Genomic DNA, 21,824 nt, shown 5'->3' with positions numbered 1-21,824 from the left:
TTGTCAGAGGGTAGAGATGGATGGCAGGAGAGAGATCACTTGATCATTACATGTTAGGTTCACGCCCTCTGGGGCACCTGGCATTGGCCACTGCTGGTAGACAGGATACTGGGCTGGATGGACTATTGATCTGACCCAGTATGGCCATTCTTATGTTCTTAAGTCACTAATTTACATATACAATGTAAACCTGACCATTTTTATACAGTGTCTGGAGTCCAAGATAGATATGTTCTCCCTCCATTGCTTTCTTGTGAACGATAACTTTCTACACAACCCAGAAGCCTGCAGGGGTGGGTAACAGTTGACTAATCTTGTTTGGTCAAGCTGAAGGAGTGACTAACTCCAGTTAATACATTTACCTTTAAAATAACAGTTTAGATGAAATATTACTTTTCAAAATGAAACTTCTTTGCTGCAAACAAAGATGGCGGGGGGGGGTAAGACGAGAGAGAGTGTGTGTGCTCTCTCTGTCTCTTTTTCAACACAGGCAGCAAGCCCAGAACTCCTTCACTAAAACACTAGTCCTGACAAAGACTCCACCTACGGTCCTGACCCACTCCCTTAAGTTTTCTGCCTCAATTTCCCCATCAAAATAATTCATAATTATCTACATAATGCAGCACCTGTGAGGATTAGCTCATGTTTAGTGGGTTCATATTGGTTAGCTTTTTCTGCATTTCTTTCAGTAGACAAGGACGTTTTATTGTTTCTTGTCTGCTTCTAGTCATTTTCATAGGGGTGTCTCATGTACAAGTTGCACAACTCCCATTAATGGTTTACACACTGCAGGAGAAAGTTAAACTTAAAAATCCCCTTGAAACAAAACACACAGGCTTCCATTGAGGTATTGGGTCAAATTGTGTATTGAATTATCTAAATTCTTAAACAGCCCTCAATATAATGTGTGAGAATCTCACAAGCCTTAATTCGTTATTAGAAAGACCTTCTGAGGTAGTAAAGTACTCCTCATTGTGTAGAGGGTGAGCTCGGCAAAAGCTATTAAATTGTCACATAATCAATCATGCCAGAAGTCTAAGGGTGATTTTCAACCCCAAACTAGTCCCGTTATACACAAACTTGCTACTAAATACTACCTGCTTATTTCCACAAAGGGGCAAAGTCTTTGTTTTCCAAGGCTAAATCCATTTTTGGCAAAGCTTTGGCTTCACCCGTATTCAATCTAGCAGCACCTGTGTGAACTTAGTCTGCAACTGCAAATATTTATTATTTGAAGGACTGACCCATGTTTAGTTGATTCCTATACTAAACTCCATGATAAACAATAAAACCACCCTAGGACTGATACTTATTCCGGCACCAGGGGAAACTAAAAAGAAAAGTGCCCACACTGGAACCCTGCATCTAAAGCCCTTTGAATTCTGGGGCTGGGATTCGCGAAAAGCCAGCTCTCTCTGAGGTCCCTTCTAATCCTATTAGGGGAATTTGACGGAGGGGAGTCTTACGATCCCGCTCTCCTCATGTTTTAAACACTGCCAGCGTGCACCCTCCAGCTCAAAAGGGCACAGGACCAAAGGGACTAGTTCTATAATTTGCCTCAATCCGCAGCTAAAGCTGCAGCCTGGATCTCCCAGCTTCCTCGAGAGGAAGGATTGCCTTGACGAAGGTCCCAAGGCACGGAGGGCTCTGTGGCAGAGGGGGGAATGAACCCAGGCATCGGTGCCCAGTTCAGTTCTCCCCCCGCCCCGCCTTGTCCAGCTCAGGTCAAGTAGGTCGGGGCAGGACTTCTGCTACCGCCCGCGGCGCCTCAGGCTACAGGCGGGCCGTGCATGGGCCGCCGCCACAAGGGAAGGAGAAGGGGGCGTTGAGCTGGGAGGCCAGCAGGCAGACGCTCGTTACTCCTCCCCTCAGCCAGGCAAGGGGCGTCTCTGGCGAACGGAGGCCGGGGCTCTGGGGCGCTCCCCCCGCCTCGCTTGAAAAACAATCACACACCGACCCACCACCGAGCAGCGGCTGCCGTCTGTCCCCCGGAGGCAGGATCCATGGTTCCCGCAAGCGGTTGTAGCTTCCTGGCCCTCAGCGTCCTGCTCCTGCAGGCCGGCGGTGAGTGCCGAGCGGGGGTCGGCCGGGCTGGGCAGAGCCCGCTCGCCAGAGCTTGGGGTGGCCCCGTGAGGGCTGCTTCTGGTGAACCGGAGTGTGGGGCGCGGAGGTGCTGCTCCCCGAGGCGCTGGCAGGGGCACCTTTTTGGGAACCCTCCTTTCAAACTCCGCCGTCCCAGCTAGGGAGCCCCGCCTCGCACCTGGCTGGGGCGGGGGGAGCTAATTTCAGTGCTGTCGGGGGCTTGGTCTCATTGTCTTCAAATGTCCCCGTCAGGGCTACACTCGCTCTTCAGCCTCCCATAAATACAGGAGAGGCAGTGAAGGCAAGGCTCGCCGCCCCAGCTACTGGTACCGCTGTAATGGGGACTTGGCGGGAGGCAAGGCGGGAGAATAGTAAATACTCAGTATTTACTCGGCAGGAAGGACTAAATAAACTTTGTCTAGATACTGGGAAACACTTTCTCGACAGTGAGATCCATTAGATCATGGAATAGACTCCATAGGAGATCAATGAACACCGTAATAGCCGAGTCATTTAAAACTAGATGAAGCTTTGGAGAGTATCATAGGAAACAATCTTGCCTTGGCCTAGAGACTGAGAAGGGGTGACTAGATGACTTCACAGGAATTGTAATGAACATATTCGTTCCTGATCGATTTCTTAACAATATTGAATATTACATCTTTTCATTATGACTATAAATGTTGTGGCATGTTTGGTCCCAAACATTTAGGTATTAACATTAGATAGGATTCCACCCCTCCCCACAAACAGCTGCTAATGTAAAAACCCTCTCCTGTGCATCCAGTCCAGTTTCCTGTCTGTCCTAATACATAGGAAGCTCAAATAGACCAGAAGCATATTTGCAAGTGGCCCTTGGGCTCTTCAGAAAATATACTGGCTGCTGTTGAGCAGGGGTACCTGCTCAAGATGCCTTAAGGCCCCTTTACAACAAGAATTAGAAAAACAAAAATGTTCAGAACATCAAACAACTCTTTTTCAAAACAAAAAAGAAACTGTCCGGTAGAAGGCTATGGTTCCCCAAGAGAATGTTTTAGTAACATCATTGATCTTGGGGAGTAATGGTTTAACATGTGAAAACTAAGATGCGCTTTACCTTGTGCTACCTTGTTACAATGTTTTTTGGTTTGGGGATTTATTTTTCTCTTTTATTTTTTTACAGTGGTAGCATGTTCTGAGTAAACTACTGAGCAAAAAAGTCACAAGGCTGTTAATGTCATACCATGATATTAATTTGGAAGAACTACAGTCACAAATAACACTGGTGACTAACACTAATCTAGTTAAGATTTTTAAACGTGACTAGTGATTTATGGAGCCTCATTTTTATTTATTATTTTTTGTTAGTCCTAGAAATCTTTAAAGGGACCCATTTCTTTAAAGAAGGGGGTGCTTAGTACTTATGGAAATTGAGCATTTTCAAGGTAACTAAGATTGGGCATCCAAAAAAGTCAACACTTAAATGTCAAGGTTTACAAAATTGGTTTTAAATTTTTCATACAGCTCTAATAATCTATTTCATGCAAAGAAAACTTTTGATCTGGCATCAGGCATAAATGGAAAATATCTACAGGAAAGGAGCTTAATTAGGAAGACTAGCTGGCTTGGAGCTCAGGAAAAAGTCAAAGTTAAAGGAGCCTCAGCTTTTCCTTTACATCAAGGTCATCACTCTCAGTGCAAGTTAGTTCAATTCATTTGAGGGGGGAGGGAGAGAGAGGAATATTCACAGATATGTTTTTAAGTTTATTAATCAAGTTAGCTATGAATTGTGTCCAAATTGACTTACTGACAGGATAATAAAAAACATCTGTTAGGAGTGGTCCTGAAGGAGTTATGGTAACAACTATGAATACTATACTGACATGAATCTGTTCTTGAACAGTAGTAATTGGTGATTGGATAAACTCCTTATCAGGGAATTGTCCCATCAAATAACTCAGCTAAATTAGATGATTTTTAGGTAAGAACATCTGGGGATAGTTGACACAATTCAAAAAAGGAGAACTACCAATAGGCTTCTTAGCAGACATGCCAAACTCATGACAAAAACTCAGAAATTGGGCTTGTTTTAAGCTTAATTGGCTTGTGAGTTGCGTGTTGGCTAGTTTTTGGCTTGTAGCTTATTGCTTCTTTTTTTTTTTTTTTTTATTGGCTCCGGCAAGCAGGGGTAAGGGGGGGAAAGAGTCAGGGTCGACAGCAGGCCCTCCACAGTCCCAGACTGCACGCTGCGGGGATCTAGCCACATAGAGTGTTGGGGTTCTTAGGGATTGGCTTGTTTTGGCCTTGTTTTGAAATGGGATTAGCTTGATTTTTGGCTTATTGTGAAAGTTAGGGTGTTTATTTACCATGTGAAAGTTGGCAACTGTGCTTCCTAGCTGTTAAGTTGACCACTCTATTACATCCCTTCCCTTTCCTTCCCTTCCCTCCCACCCCCACCTGATTTTAAGCTCTTCAGAGCAGGAACTGTCTTATATTTTAAAGAACACCTAGCACAATCTAGACTGTGGGCGTTAATGTGGTCTAATAATTAGTAATGAAGTTGAGGATGTTATCATTGACAGCTTAGTTTATTTAAACTCATTTGTCAATGAAATTAATAGGGCCTTGGGAATAACAGGGAGTTGAAAATAACTGAGGATCATATGTAGTTTATTATACCTTGCAGTCAAATTAAACAATAAATTTACATTGTTATAGTAGTCCTTGTCTATTTTAATTTAGTATAGATTAGAATGTACCTCTTCTGCCTTTATTTTAACACCCTACAATTTGTTTGCCTCTGTGCTCAGGCCTGTGATAAACCTGGATAAACCCTTTTGTTTTTGTCTTTACGCAACACAGAAGTAATATATGTGGAAGTATCTTAATTGCTTTGCAATTCCTTATTTTAGACAGAGGAAGGAGAACAGTTTGTGATTTTGCTTCCTACACAAACATATTTCTTCATTCCATAAGAAAACCATTATACCAGAAGTGAGATCATATGGGCACAATATGCAGAAGTCTTTAGAAGGCATTAATAAACCAGAAGTTCCTGTTACCTTTTGAATATATCTGAGTCTTCATATCTGGGTGGTGGTTTTGGTTTTTGTGTTGTGTTTTTTCTCAGAATTAGAGATGGATAAAATATTCAGATGAAGATTAGTATTGGAGAACCATGTAATGAGGGAAACAGAGAGAGGAGAGATTATTTAAACTATAGCAGAATCTGTTTAAAATACAACAGTAATAACTTCTTAATCTCTTAATAAAATATGTTAATTTAATATTTTAATGTACAATAACTCAACAGCCTTATTCAGAAGATACAGACTGTCAGAGGAACAATAACACCTGAAATAATTTGAGATCCTCAGATAAAAAGGTGCTTTAAGGGCAAATTTTTCTACCATCGTTTGTTAATTCACAATATATTACCCTTGGTTTGCAGATGGTAAATTGAGGCACATAATTTGTAATGTGCACATGGTTAAACAGTGAGTCAACACAAGTGTCAAGCAGGGAATAGAAACCAGGAAATATTGTTCTCAGTTCCATGTTGCAACAATGAGTCTGGTTACTCTCTTCTCAGAGGTAAGGTAATCTCTAAATCCTGGATCCAATCGAAAGGAGACAAACCTAAAACCATAAAAGTCCAATAACGGGATAGTCCCTACCATCTCATTTATTGCCATATTAAGTTGGGTGAAATGGGATCGCCACAGTTTCAATCTTTCAGTGATACTGTTCTCATAGATTTTTTGTTTTTAACTAAGTTTATTTTAAATAACAGGTCCTGACATGTGGTTATACTGGATGCTTTAAAATATGGCTAAAGAAAGTGTCAAAACCGTATAGACTATTAACAGAAATATATCTTGAAACAACAAAAATAGTTCAGTATCAAGGAGTTCTCTCCTCTGCCCACAAAATGTGCATCCCTGGTCTTCACACTAATACGCAACTCTAAAGTATGTTGTGGAACCTGATAAATTGGAAAGCTTCTTGAAATCCTCAGATGCAAGGAGTGAAGTATTATCAGCCTCCGGAGTGTGAGCTGCCAAAATATTAAAGATGACCTTAAAATAGGAAGGATGAACTGAACTGTCTTTTAGGTATAAAAATATGTAAACTGTATGCAACGTTGTTGTTGTTTGTTGTTTTTTAACAGTAGGTGTGCAGGTCTCTTCCATCATGTGAAACTCTGTACTCTAACTGTGAAATTGACTTCATAAGAGACCAGACTTAAAATCCCTTGCCTTCTCAACTACTTTGACTTTAAGTTGGATCATATAAATTGCCTACCTAGCGCCAATGCCTAATAAAAATTGGAGAGAAGTGATGGCTTGGTTAAAGCTGAATCACCCCATACCTTCAGTTAAGCCAGGGGTGGCCAACCTGTGGCTCCAGAGCCACTTATGGCTCTTCAGAAGTTAATATGCGGCTCTTTGTATAGGCACTGACTCAGGGGCTGGAGCTACAGGCACCAACTTTCCAATGTGCCAGGGGGTGCTCACTGCTCAACCCTTGGCTCTGCCACAGGCCCTGCCCCCAAGTCACCCCTTCCCGCTCCCTCCTCTGAGTCTTCAGTGCCCTTGCTCCTTCTCCTCCCCCCCAGAGCCTCCTGAAGGCCACAAAACAGCTGATCGGGAGGTGCAGGGGGAAGTGCTGATCGGTGGGGCTGCCGGTGGGCAGGAGGCACTGGGAGCCGAGGGGGGAGGAGGAAGCTGATGCGGGGGGCTGCTAACGTATTACTGTGGCTCTTTGGCAATGCACACTGGTAAATTCTGGCTGCTTCTCAGGCTCCGGTTGGCCACCCCTGAGTTAAGCTGTGAAAGCTCAGAGAACACCTGTGAAACCCCCTAGCCAAAGGAGAGACCAGATGTCTTTAATATATTTCTAAAGTTAACGTGCAGGAAAAACCATAAAATAAACCTTTCATTCTTTATACATGATAGATAGAAAAAGGAACAACATCAAACAAAACAAAACATAACATAAAATTCTTGCAGATCACCTTGAAAACTGGGGGGGACTAGTCAATGAAAGATTTTTGTCATTGAATTCTGTAGGATTGGGATTTGCCCCACAGCTTTTTAAAAGATACAGATCCATGTGGGCATCTGAATCTATAGTACATGTTACTTTGATGCATCTTGTGCATCAAATCAAATACCTGGAAAGATTTTATTAAAAGTTTTTCTTTTAACACTGATTTTGGTACTCATGCAGCAATTTTAGAAGAGCCCTGATTGGCTGATAAATTTGGTACCATGATCCTTGAAAGTCATTGCTGTATTTGCTAGCCACCATTGTGATGAAAATAACACTACAAGGAATGTCTATAATTTTATTTTCAAACAGTTTTCTCCTTTATGTGCTTGGGAGAACACTTGGAGAGAGCTAACCTATCTTGGTTGGAGAGAGCATATTATAAATGGAAAGACTGAAGGCTAAGAACTCACCTTAGCTCTGATGGAAATCATTAATTTAGAAGACACAACTGAAGTAGTATTTATTACATTCTGATATGATGTTGCGGATGACAATAAGGTGGGCGGAGAGGTAGATACACTGGGTAAGGATGAAGTCCAGAGTGACCTAGACAAATTGGAGGCTTGGGCCAAAAGAAATCTGATGAGGTTCAACAAGGACAAGTGCAGAATCCTGCACTTAAGAGGGAAGAATCCCATGCACTGCTACAGGCTGGGGACTGACTGTCTAAGCAGCAATTCTGCAGAAAAGGATCTGGGGATTATAGTGGATGAGAAACTGGATATGAGTCAGCAGTGTGCCCTTGTTGCCAAGAAGACTAATGGCATATTGGGCTGCATTAGTAGGAGCATTGCCAGCAGATTGAGGGAAGTGATTATTCCCTTCTATTCAGCACCGATGAGGCCACATCTGGAGTATTGCTTCCAGTTTTGGGCCCCCCACTATAGAAAGGATGTGGACAAACTGGAGAGAGTCCAGCGGAGGGCAACAAATATGATCAGGGGGCTGGGGCACATGACTTACGAGGAGAGGCTGAGGGAACTGGGCTCTTTTAGTCTACGGAAGAGAAAAGTGAAGGGGGATTTGATAGCAGCTTTCAACTACCTGAAGGGGGGTTCCAAAGAGGATGGAGCTCGGCTGTTCTCAGTGGTGGCAGATGACAGAACAAGGAGCAATAGTCGCAAGTCGCAGTGCGGGAGGTCTAGGTTGGATGTTAGGAAACACTATTTCACTAGGAGGGTGGTGAAGCACTGGAATGGGTTACCTAGGGAGGTGGTGGAATCTCCATCATTAGAGGTTTTTAAGGCCCGGCTTGACAAAGCCCTGGCTGGGATGATTTAGTTGGGGTTGGCCCTGCTTTGAGCAGGGAATTGGACTAGATGATCTCCTGAGGTCTATTCCGACCCTAATTTTCTGTGATTCTATGATATGATACTAGATGAGCTGACAGCTAATGTAGATACATCTAAACGTGTTTGATTTTTAAATATCTGACTGTTGGTTATTTCCTTATTTTCAGCTTTGGGTGAATATTGTAGGGAATATACAGATTCTGATGGACGCACATATTCTGAAAAATCCTGCCCACAGTTCTGCTGTGGAAACTGCATCAGCCGATATTGCTGCTTGGATAGGTCATATAAATTTGGAGAAGATGAACAATTTATGTGTAATGTGCTGGACGACAGGTATGTGACAAACTCAAGTGTGTGAGCTAGTACATTTTTTTTTCTGCCTACCAAAAGATGATAGTTGAGGGTATATGATTTTGTAGTTAGAACAAAGAATTTGAACTAGGTCCCAGAGCTGTAATTAAGCATTTTAGCGCCCCGGGCAAGCAAGCATGTTGGCACCCCCTACTGTTTTTCTACCCCATTTTTCTGCCCTTGTAGCTTTGCACCCTGACCAGCTGCCCTGCTCACCCTGTACTGGTTACAGCCATGGTAGGTCCTTCCGGTTTTATTCCTAGCCATGTGTAGTGGGGTAGACACCCGCTCCTGCCCTGAAGGGCTGAAAAGCCAGCCCTTGGAGAGGGCTGGGGCTGTGGGCTAGAAGCTGGGCCATACCCCAATCAGGCCACAGCTGGCCTGTATAAGAAGGCCAGGGCAGCCAGGAGTAGTCAGTCTCTCTCTGCCTTTAGAGGGAGAAGGGCCTGGGTGCTGGGGAGCTTGAGAGAGTACCTGGGGTGGAGCAGGGCTGAGGGAAGGCCAGAGGGGCTGGGGAGCTCCGGCCTGGAAACCCCCAAAGCTGCAGGCCTAGAGTAAGGCCAAATAGGTACTGGGGTTGCAGGGGGCAGCCCATGGGTAGGCAGAGGCAGCAGGTCCAAACCCCTCGCCTGTGATGAGTGGCTGATACACTGCAGTCTGCCCAGGGAGCGGGGCTAAGTGAGGACTGGCAGTAGCCAAGACTGAGGTGAAGTGGGGTTAGTGGGTGGGGGGGTTTCCCTGGGTGGGGAGACCCTGAGCCTGAGGGGTTACTGCTAGGGGGGCAGCACCCCAGACAAAAGGGCACCAGCTCCAGGAGGGGCACCGGGTCTAGTGACAGGCGGATCACCAGACGGCAGAGGGTGCTCCGGAGGCTGGTGAGCTAATTCCCAAGGATGACCAGCAGGAGGCGCCGCTGGGTGCGTCTGCGCCCGGTTACACCATGTCACTGAATCATGGACTTCAGTAAGCCTTATTTCCTTAACAGCATTTGATTGATGGGTAAACTGAGGCATAAACTCTTGCCTACCTGACAGGATTGTAGAATTTGTCGAATGTTTGTTTGCAACACTTATTGGAAACCTCAGATGAAAGCAGTGGAGAATTAGTCCTTTTGCAGTATAAAGCAGTTGCATAATACTTCTCAAACATGGAGAAACTGGGTGCTTAAATTTAAATTGTGACCTAGTGTATAATGTTTGTTAATATGATAGCATAAAACAAAAAAAGAGAAATAAGCCATTGCTTTGCAAAGATCATTTTTAGGGCTTTTCAGCGATAAAGTTAATCACAATTAATTGTGCAGTTAAAAAATTCATCATGCGATTAATTGCGCTGTGAAACAATAATAGAATACCATTTATGTAAATATTTTTGGATGTTTGCCACATTTTCAAATATATTGATTTCAATTACAACACAGAATACAAAGTGTATTATAAACAGTTGCATTGTAGAAATAAAACAGTATTTTTCAATTCACCTAATACACGTATTGTAGTGCAGTCTTTTTATCATGAAAGTTGAAATTACAAATGTAGAATTATGCACAAAAAATAACTGCATTCAAAAACAAAATAATGTAAAACTTTAGAACCTACAAGTCCACTCAGTCCTACTTCTTGTTCAGCCAGTCACTCAGACAAACAATTTTGTTTACATTTGCAGGAGATAATGCTGCCTGCTTCTTGTTTACAGTGTCACCTGAAAGTGAGAACAAGCGTTCACATGCCACTGTTGTAGCTGGTATTGCAAGATTTTTACGTGCCAGATATGCTAAATATTCATATGTCTTTTCATGCTTCAACCACCATTGTAGAGGACATGCGTCCATGCTAATGATGGGTTCTGTTCCATAACTATCCAAACAGTGCAGATTGAGGCATGTTTATTTTCATCATCTGAGTCAGATGTTACCAGCAGAAGGTTGATTTTATTTTTTGGCGATTCAGGTTCTGTAATTTCCACATTGGAATTTTGCTCTTTTAAGACTTCTGAAAGCATGTGCCACACACTTCAGATTCTTAAATATTGGGTCGAGTGCTGTAGCTATGTTTAGAAATCTCACATTGGTACCTTCTTTGTGTTTTGTCAAATCTGCTGTGAAAGCGTTCTTAAAACGAACATGTGCTGGGTCATCATCCGAGACTGCTATAACATGAAATATATGGCAGAATGTGGGTAAAACACAGAGCAGGAGCCCTACAATTCTCCCCACAAGGAGTTCAGTCACAAATTTAATTAACGTATTATTTTTTTAACGACCGACATCAGCATGGAAGCATGTCCTCTGGAATGGTGGCCAAAGCATGAAGGGGCATATGAATGTTTAGCATATCTTGCAAGGCACTTTTGTAGCCAGTACTGCAAGGTATTTACATGCTAATGTCTGTTCTCACTTTCAGGTGATGTAAATAAAAAGTGGGCAGCATTATCTCACATAAATGCAAACAAACTTGTTTGTCTCAGTGGGTGGCTGAACAAGAAATAGGATTGAGTGGACTTGTAGGCTCTAAAGTTTTACGTTGTTTTGTTTTTGAGTGCAGTTATGGAACAAAAAGAAATCTACTTTTGTAAGTTGCGCTTTCACAATTAAGAGATTGCACTATGGTACTTGTATGAAGTGAATTGAAAAATATTATTTATTTTATCGTTTTTATAGTGCAAATATCTGTAATAAAAATAATGTAAAGTGAGCCCTGTACACTTTGTATTCCGTGTTGTAACTGAAATCAATATATTTGAAAATGTAGAAAAACATCCAAAATATGTAATAGATTTCAATTGGTATTCTATTGTTTAACAGTTTGATTCAAACTGATTAATCGCAATTTAATTTTTTTGAGTTAATCGTGTGAGTTAACTGCGATTAATCGACCACCCTAATCATTTTGTTCCTCCGTGCCAGTGTTTACTGTATGTGGGGGACTGCAAAAGATTAAGAATTAAAATAAGTAGACTTTTAATGACGTGGCAAGGATGAAGATGGGTGCTATTGGTTTCATTTCCCTTACTCAGTTTTCAAAAGTTTGGGGAACAACTGCTTGGGACTATTCTGATTAATATGCACATCACTCTGGCTTTTCACCATCAAAAGGATGATACCTTTGAGAACAAGAATGCAATACTTTGTATTCGTCTGGCATTACTTTAAAGTAACCTCTATTTCTGTTAACCAAGCCAGATCAAACTGATCTTGAAAATGAAAATTAACTGGATTTCATCTGGCTTTATATATTTTTTCCTATTCGTGAGCTCAAGAGAATATCTTGAGCTATCGTACTCATGGGAGTAGGCATATGGTTTCTCATGTGCACTGGGAATCCCAAAGATAATACACTGACTTCTGAAGAGTGGAAACAAGTCCAGTTTTGGTTGGATTGGCCTTTCCCCTGTGCACGAAATGTCATTGAGAAGGCATGGAGTACTTGGTAAAAAGAACTTAAATTCCACTTTTGAGATGTGTATTTGTCTTATTACAGGACATATCAACCCGTCAAGGAAGAAACGTTGAAGTTGCGTTCACACTTTGATGATGACTGGGGACCCGGACCCAGGTAAATAACTTAAGGCTTACATCTGTTTTTATCAAAGATACTTTATTAATGTGGTGTATACAACACAAGCAAAATGAAAATACTGACAAGTCACACCACAGTGTTCTCAAGATTACTATATATTTTAGTTTTTATGAAGAAGTAGGGACTTGGAGATAAACATTGCATAATGTTAGTTTAGGCCATAATCTCAATAGTATGTAATTTTCCATCTTGTTTAGTGAATGGGAGTTTTTCTAAACCATTGTTGTTCTTTTACTATATTTAAACATTGGCAGACTTTTTTAGCATATAGTGGCTAAATTTTAAAATGCTTCTTTCATTTTAAGAGTCTAAATATTTCTGGCATTCTCTCTCTATAGAATAGAGAACACTGATAAAACTGGTAATACTTTTCAAACTGGTAAAAACTTGAAGTATGCCTGCCTTACTACTAGTAGCGTGTTTTCTGTTTTTTTTTTTTTTTTTTTTTTTTTGCTTTAAGTTTGTTTATTACAGTGCCCATAAGAGTGTTAGGTATTGAATGGTACAAATAAGACTATCTTCTTGCACTGAAGCAATTAAAACTTAATTTTGGGTGTGATGACTAAAGGAGATAGAGGAAGAACAAGGGTTACACTAATTTAGTGATGAGGACTGTGATGTCTGTCTTATACAACTATATCCTGTGGTTTTCTAGTTTAAGTATGCGCACACCTTCATGGCTCCACTTAGTTTATCTAATACTACTTAAAATTGACTCTCTGCTTATGAGCATCATGAAAGAAGAAGGGATTTGAATGAGTTAGGGTCAGTGATGAGGCCAGCAAGAAACTAGAAAGACCAGAATTGGGAGGGCATTTCATGTACATGGAAGTGTGAAAAATGGCACAGAAATGATTCTGGGAAGAGTAGGCAAATGTACAAGAAAGCTGACATAGTTGGTGAGAGGGGACAACCGTAATAAGAAACCGCTGGATATGTAGGCAGAGGTGGAGTTAAAGGTCTTGAAGATGAGGATGAAGATTACATTTGATGTGGTAGTGAAAGGCAAGCTAAAAAGGTGATGACATGGTGTGTTGGTTTAGAGAATCTGTCTGTATTTAACTTACAAATTCTGTTTGATATTGGGGACTCAGTTTGTCAGTCTCGGGCTGCAAATTCTATTCTGAATGTGGGGCTATTTGTGGTTCCTGTCTTTTTAGTTCTGTGTTGGTTTGCAAGTCCCAGGGGTGGTGACACAAGGAAGGGCAGTCTACAAGTCCGTCTTTTGAAAGGGTCAACCCTGGCCCAGACAGAGCAATGGGATAGCTGAAGTCTAGGGGGAAACCAGTTGTCTCCAGCTTCTCAGTTCGGACTAGGGTTTGGAGAATGGAAAATCCCCAGCCACAGGACAAAGTAACTAGTTGTTGGTGGTAGAACTTACAAACTCATAGAGCGGGGGGGGGGGGGGGGGGGGGGGGGGGGGCATGCTTTTGTAGCAGTGCGGGTCCTGTTTAACCATTAGATCTTCTATACTAAATAGCTCTGCTGCCCTATTGTACTAGTTTTTTCTCTATTGCACCAAGTATTCAGTGCTCCTTAAAAACCCACTCATGTGACTATAAGACTGCTATAGAGTTGTGGAGTATATTTTGAGTGATAAGTATACACAAAGAATTGATACTTAACTGTATTAGTATTGAAAAAGAACTGGTTAGTGGGTTTTTTTTGTTTTTTTTTAAAGTCATGGTTGCTAAGCGGCAATTAATTTTACCCCTCATGTTTATAAAACTTAAGCTCCCTATAAAAAGCCCCCCAAAATTAAACTTAGAGCACTAAATCTTCCATTACCCATGTTATTAATATAAACATTTATGCTTTCATGGTACAAATAAATCCTTAATTCATCCCATAGGGTTTCTTAAATTCTGAACCATGGGCTTTTTGGAAAGGGAGGTGGAGATGGAGAAAGAGGGCCATGTTTTGTTCATATATCTTACCTTGATTTTGCTATCAATATTTTCTTAAAGGATACTGTTTAGTAGGGAATAAAGTTAATATAGTAACTTTACAAAATATTAGTGAAGTATTTATAATTCTAATGCCTTCAGAACAACTTCCTACCTGAACATTATTAGGAAAAAAAATATATAACACTGATTTTAAAATATGGCTTTGATGGAAGTTGCGTGCCATCTTACCTACAGAGAGGCTATTGAAAACCTAAGCATCATTACGGAGATTCTGCAGTGTTCAAACATCGAATAAAACAATCTTTTTAAAGGTTCCAGCTATACTGTATATTTTTTTTTCTGTCACTATATGCTAAGCTTCGTGAAACTAGTGTTAGTTACTCTGTGAAAGCCTCCTATTTTCAGCAAAAGAAAGTAAATAACTTGGAGGAAGTGTGCACAAAGCAGAAGCTAAAGCATTGTGGTTTGTTTTGAGCAGCTGCTGTATCGAAAAAGCAACAGTGAACTGAACAGCAAGATTAATGACCAAATGAGATGGCATATCCATAATTTCAGGGAAGCACTTTATATATTTCTTGCATCTAAGGAGTGAATAGGGCTTTTGCTTCAAAAGATAAAATAGAAGATGTTAACAGGATATTCAAAGGTTATTTTTTTTCTCTTCTGTTTGTGATTTGTGTTGCGGTTAAAATTGAGTGATACGCATCCTGTGGCTTTGAGTGAGCTGTATCTAACGAGTAGGTGTGCTATATAGACTTCTGTTCTGTTTGACTTTGTGTTCTTATATTCACAGTTCAGCTTTACAGTCTGTTTTCTAAGTTTGACCCATGAGCTAACTGAAATGAAGAAATTAGCTAGGGCTGATAACATTTTGTATACTTAACTCTATGCAGTACTTGCACAAGGTGGGTGTGTTGGTGTGATGGTAACGGGAATGAAAATGACAAATGCTATACTCCAACGTCTAGACTCCACCGCCTAGCACAGCTAGCAACTGTTTCAGAAGATCCTTAAAGCAGGAGGAAGTGTGCAGTGCATGAGCAGTATGAATGCTGTTAATCTGTGTTTAAAGGAACAACAAAAAGTTCACCGGAAATACTGTAAAGTTAAGTGGGGAAAGGAAGGCCAGGGACCTTTGCATGTTTGTTTTCTCTCCATGGAAGCTTTAAGGGTAAGATCTCTCTCCCATTAAAATAAATGGCAACGCCCCCACTGGCTCAAAGTTCAGCATTTTGCCTTTCCTCACCTCAGTTACTGCAAGATGATAGGTGAAGGGATGAACCCTGGTTGTTTGCTATTCCATCTGGGCTTGTGGCTGGCTTGTGGACTAGGAGGAAGTCCATTACAAGTTTAACCAACTCTCACTGACATGGAAAAGGTTTAAGGTATTGGAATGGATTCCAGAGTTTGAAAATTGGAAGAAACAACGTTTTTGCCTAATAAAATTTTCTGTGGATTTAATTTACATGATTCCTCTATAAATTAGGAGAGATCTGCCTATTCATTTTGGATGTAACTTTTGACAATTGCTAACAGCCACATATGGCTATCACAGGGGTGGGCAAACTTTTGGCCCGAGGGCCACTTTGGGGTTGCAAAATGGTATGGAGGGCAGGGTAGTGGAAGGCTGTGCCTCCGCAAACAGCCTGGCCCTGGCCCCTGCCCCCCATCCGCCCCCTCCCAGTTCCCACCTCCTGACTACCCCCCTTAAAATCCCTGACCCATCCAACCCCCCCACCCGTTCCCTGATTACCGCGATGCCTATCCACCCCCCCACTCCTTGTCCCCTGACCGCCCCCTCCTGGGACCCCTATCCAACCCCCCCTACTACTGTAATGGCATAAGGAAAAAATTATTCATGTTCTAGTGCTATCACACAGGTTACTCCAGTTCACCATTTTGTGCAATCATCTTCTCTCTTTCCGCAAATTCTACTAGGTAAATTCTAAAAATTGAAGCATGTTTTCTGAAGATTTCCAGTTCCTTCTGAAGAATAGAATCTTAAACTTTTGGGATTCCTGAATCCATTACCCCAAATACCAAAGCTAAATGCCAGTAATCTCTCTATTCACAATTATTATTCTACTTTGTTATAAATTTGCCAGTGACGTGTTTTCTGTTACAACTTCAATTCTTAAAGGATAACATCTCCATGACTGGTTTCAGAGTAACAGCCGTGTTAGTCTGTATTCGCAAAAAGAAAAGGAGTTCTTGTGGCACCTTAGAGACTAACCAATTTATTTGAGCATAAGCTTTCGTGAGCTACAGCTCACTTCATCGGATGCATACTGTGGAAACTGCAGAAGACATTATATACACAGAGACCATGAAACAATACCTCCTCCCACCCCACTCTCCTGCTGGTAATAGCTTATCTAAAGTGATCACTCTCCTTACAATGTGTATGATAATCAAGTTGGGCCATTTCCAGCACAAATCCAGGTTTTCTCACCCTCCGTCCCCCCCCCCCCCCACACACACAAACTCACTCTCCTGCTGGTAATAGCTCATCCAAAGTGACCACTCTCCCTACAATGTGCATGATAATCAAGGTGGGCCATTTCCAGCACAAATCCAAGTTTAACCAGAATGTCGGGGGGGGGGGGGTAGGAAAAAACAAGGGGAAATAGGCTACCTTGCATAATGACTTAGCCACTCCCAGTCTCTATTTAAGCCTAAATTCATAGTATCCAATTTGCAAATGAATTCCAATTCAGCAGTTTCTCGCTGGAGTCTGGATTTGAAGTTTTTTTGTTGTAAGATAGCGACCTTCATGTCTGTAATTGCGTGACCAGAGAGATTGAAGTGTTCTCCGACTGGTTTATGAATGTTATAATTCTTGACATCTGATTTGTGTCCATTTATTCTTTTACGTAGAGACTGTCCAGTTTGACCAATGTACATGGCAGAGGGGCACTGCTGGCACATGATGGCATATATCACATTGGTGGATGTGCAGGTGAATGAGCCTCTGATAGTGTGGCTGATGTTATTAGGCCCTGTGATGGTGTCCCCGAATAAATATGTGGGCACAGTTGGCAACGGGCTTTGTTGCAAGGATAGGTTCCTGGGTTAGTGGTTCTGTTGTGTGGTATGTGGTTGCTGGTGAGTATTTGCTTCAGGTTGGGGGGCTGTCTGTAGGCAAGGACTGGCCTGTCTCCCAAGATTTGTGAGAGTGTTGGGTCATCCTTCAGGATAGGTTGTAGATCCTTAATAATGCGTTGGAGGGGTTTTAGTTGGGGGCTGAAGGTGACGGCTAGTGGCGTTCTGTTATTTTCTTTGTTAGGCCTGTCCTGTAGTATGTGACTTCTGGGAACTCTTCTGGCTCTATCTCCATGACTGTCATTCTTGGGTCTCAAGCCTCCAGTATAAAATTGGCAAAAATTCCCAAAGCTGAAGAGTTTTGGAGGATGACACCCTTCACACCCATACATGACTAGGTGGAACACTCTGATCCTGCTGTGTGAAAGGTGTATCCCAACAGTGCCCTTACTTGTCAGTTCCACAGTCACAGAAGTGGTGATGCACACAGTGTTTCTGGCTATGTATACCCCAAATTAAAAAACATAGTAAGAAAACCAAAAAAGAGCCACCATGGCTAAACAACAAAATAAAAGAAGCAGTGAGAGGCAAAAAGGCATCCTTTAAAACGTGGATGTTTAAATCCTAATGAGGAAAATAGAAAGGAGCATAAACACTGGCAAATGAATGTAAAATACAATTAGGAAGGCCAAAAAAGAATTTGAGGAACAGTTAGCCAAAGACTCAAAGTAATAGCAAAAAATTAAGTACATCGGAAGCAGGAAGCCTGCTAAACAACCAGTGGGGCCACTGGATGATAGAGGTGCTAAAGGAGCACTCAAGGACGATAAGGCCATTGCGGAAAAACTAAGTGAATTCTTTGCATCGGTCTTCGTGGCTGAGGATGTGGGGGAGATTCCCAAACCTGAGCCATTCTTTTTAGGTGACAGATCTGAGGAACTGTCCCAGATAGAGGTATCATTAGAGGAGGTTCTGGAACAAATTGATAAATTAAACAGCAGTAAGTCACCAGGACCAGATGATATTCATCAAGAGTTCTGAAGGAACTCAAATGTGAAATTGCAGGAGTACTAACTGTAGTCTGTAACATATCATTTAAATCAGCTTCTATACCAGACTTCAGTACCGGGCAAACTGGTTGAAACCATAATAAAGAACAATATTGTCGGACATATAGATGAACATAATTTGTTGCTTTTAGTAAAGGGAAATCATGCCTCACCAATCTACTAGAATTCTTTGAGGGGGGTCAACAAGCATGTGGACCAAGGGGATCCAGTGGATATAGCGTACTTAAATTTTCTGAAAGCCTTTGACAGGTCCCTCACCAAAGGCTCTTACACAAAGTAAGCTGCCATGGGATAAGAGGGAAGGTCCTCTCATGGATTAGTAACTAGCTAAAAGATAGGAAACAAAGGGTAGGTATAAATGGTCAGTTTTCAGAATGGAGAGAGGTAAATAGTGGTGTCCCACAGGGGTCTGTTCGGGACCAGTCCTATTCAACATATTCATAAATAATTTGGAAAAAGGGGTAAACTGCGAGGTGGCAAAATTTGCAGATGATGCAAAATTACTAAAGATAGTTAAGACCCAGGCAGACTGCGAAGAGCTACAAAAGGATCTCTCAAAACTGGGTAACTGGGCAACAAAATGGCAGATGAAATTTAATGTTGATAAATGTCAAGTAATGCACATTGGAAAGCAGAATCCCAACTATACATATAAAATGATGGGGTCTAAATTAGCTGTTACCACTCAAGAAAAAGATCTTGGAGTCATTGAGTGGATATTTTCAGAGAACTAGCCACAATGTGCAGTGGCAGTGAAAAAAGCAAACAGAATGCTGGGAATAATTAAGAAACGGATAGAGAATAGGACAGAAAATATCATATTGCCTCTATATAAATCCATGGCACGCCCACATCTTGAATACTGTGTGCAGATGTGGTCGCCCCATCTCAAAAAAGATATATTGGAATTGGAAAAGGCTCAGAAAAGGGCTACAAAAATGATTAGGGGTATGGAACGGCTTCCGTATGAGGCGCGATCAATAAGACTGGGACTTTTCAGCTTGGAAAAGAGACGGCTAAGGGGAGATATGATTGGTGTAGAGAAAGTAGATTAGGAAGTGTTGTTTACTACTTTCATAACACAAGAAGTAGGGGTCACCAAATGAAATTAACAGGCAGCAGGTTTAAAACAAAGTATATATTTTTTTTTTCACACAATGCACTGTCAACCTGTGGAACTCCTTGCCAGAGGATGTTGTGAAGGCCGAGACCATAACAGGGTTCAAAAAAGAACTAGTTAAATTCATGGAGGATAGGTCCATCAATGGCTTTTAGCCAGGATGGGCAGGAATGATGTCCATAGCCTCTGTTTGCCAGAAACTGGGAATAAGCGACAGGGGATGGATCATTTGATGATTACCTGTTCTGTTCATTCCCTCTGGGGCATCTGGCATTAGCCACTGTCGGAAGACAGGATACTGGGCTAAATGGACCTTTGGTCTGACCCAGTAGGGCCGTTCTTATACTTTCAGTTAGAACAGGTTCAGCTGTATGTATTTCTGATACTTTTTGATGGCAACTGATGGCTTCTGTGGACAGAGCTCATGTCCACAGAAGCCAGCTCCTCTCCGAGACTCCATACGGACAAGAGTGTGCCTAACCCCCACAGTACTATTAAGCCCTGTCCAGGTATGGTTACTGTGATCAGCCTTGATGGTGCTAATTGAGCAGTAAGTACCTTTCTCAAGCCCTTTCCATTGTGAGTTGCATTCACAGTACTTAATTTTTTAACATGAATTACTTTTACACTTTACCTTTTGGTATGCTTTAAATCTTTTGCTTTTTGACATCAGGTGCTTTTAATATGTAGGTTAGCAGGTTAAATGTGAATGTCTGTGTGAATTTGCAATTGTTTTAATATCATCCATACTACATGGGTTTACAGACTGAGATGTAATTATTGGAAAACAGTGGACAAATTGGAAGGGTCGTGTTGTCTTTGATGCGTGTGCATAAACAGTTACCCCTGAACTAAGAGAGGCACTATGCCTTTAACAAGGCTTTTCTAAGCATTGAGTGAGGTGTGTCTTTCTGCTGATGTCACTGAACAAAATCTGGCCTTCAGTACCGGAGACATTTCAAGAAATGCAGTTCAGTTTCATTTCTCAGTGAGAGGGGAGAGAGCCTGAAGACTGCAAAGGAAGAATTTCAGGGAAAGACTTCGGATCAGAAGCTCTTAATTTAAATTAAAATGGGGTAAGCTTGAATCTTCCTGTGTGCAGACATTATATGAAATGAGCCCTGTGGATTTGCTTTGTAACAACTGAGAAAGCAATCATACAGAGTAGTGTCGTCATAGCTAACCCATTATTTCAAAATTTCCAGCTGAAATTGATTCAACAAAAACAAAGTAAGGTCCATGTATAAACATCAAACTTTTAAAATGGAAATATTTTTGAAGTGGGTTACTTAAGGATTCTTGAACAATGACATGGAGATTTTAACCCTTGTATAATGTTTAGGTTTAATGTAGATAGGATTTCTTAAACAGTAACTTGTTTCCTGTCTACAGTAAATAGCACAAGTGCTCACCAATACGACACGCATGGGGGATTTATTTTCCTGTACTATCCCTATATATTTGGAATCTCTAAATAGCTTAAACTGAAAAATACAGAGTATGAAATTCTAATCTGTATGTACAACAGCTATGATAATTCAAGTATTGAGCTCATAGAAATGAAGTTTGTGTTGTCTCATTAGTGAAGGTGTATGTGTGTCAGGAATAAACTGTTCTGAATTTGGAGATTCAAATAATTACCTATTCTTGCCAATAATTACATTTACTGTGGGATATAATGTTTGAGTAGTCCCATTGAAATAAGAAATGTTCAAAGGTTGAAGCCAATGGGACTGGCATTAAGTGTTACAACCCGCAGTAGATATCTTCAGGATTGGTCCATAATTTGAATTTGTTGCCAAGAAAATTGCCCCAAATTATTTACAGATGGCAGATCTTGTATGTCAAAGATTTTTTTTTTTGTCCTGTTTTTGTCCCCATATACAACAAACAGAAATATTGTCTAACAATTTTAAGGTATGACATACCATACAGCGGATAACCATAACCTTTGGGGAAAAAGTAAATGTTTTGTTACTATTAACTCTTCTGTTTTTCATTGCTTTGAGTCCGACTTTGCAGACCGATTAGGGCCACACCCATTAGTATAAATTAAAAAGGAGCTTCTGGGGGAAAAAAGTCCACTAAAGACACTCAGGGATAATGTAAACACAACACATATCGGAGTCGGGTGTAAACTGGGATGATAACTGCCTTGAGTCCCTTACTTCCATGGACCCAGGAATCCTATCTGCCTGTCATGAGATTAAAAAAAAAATAGTATGGGATATGCAACAGGTAAATGGAAGTATGTCTTCCTGTGCCCCACTTTGCAGTTTTGGCTAGTGCATCCATGGTCCTGATAAATCAGGATGCCATGAGCACTATTGCTATGGGGCATT

General features: G+C 41.4%; 1 protein-coding gene across 1 annotated transcript in view; it reads left to right on the top strand.

Moving 5' to 3' along the window:
• The first annotated feature begins 1,315 nt into the window (after nt 1–1,315).
• SHISA5 (shisa family member 5) overlaps nt 1,316–21,824 on the top strand; it is a 55,488-nt gene continuing 34,979 nt past the window's right edge. The window contains exons 1-3 of the mRNA XM_007055589.4: nt 1,316–2,064; nt 8,576–8,744; nt 12,242–12,316. Of these exons, the coding sequence (XP_007055651.2) occupies nt 2,004–2,064; nt 8,576–8,744; nt 12,242–12,316 (305 nt within the window). The 5' untranslated portion in view covers nt 1,316–2,003. The remainder of the gene's footprint in view (nt 2,065–8,575; nt 8,745–12,241; nt 12,317–21,824) is intronic.

The sequence above is a fragment of the Chelonia mydas genome, chromosome 7 (assembly GCF_015237465.2).
Source record: "Chelonia mydas isolate rCheMyd1 chromosome 7, rCheMyd1.pri.v2, whole genome shotgun sequence".
NCBI classification, from domain to species: Eukaryota; Metazoa; Chordata; order Testudines; family Cheloniidae; genus Chelonia; species Chelonia mydas.
The sequence above is the reverse complement of the archived record's forward strand: the minus strand, read 5'-3'. Positions and strand labels throughout refer to the sequence as shown.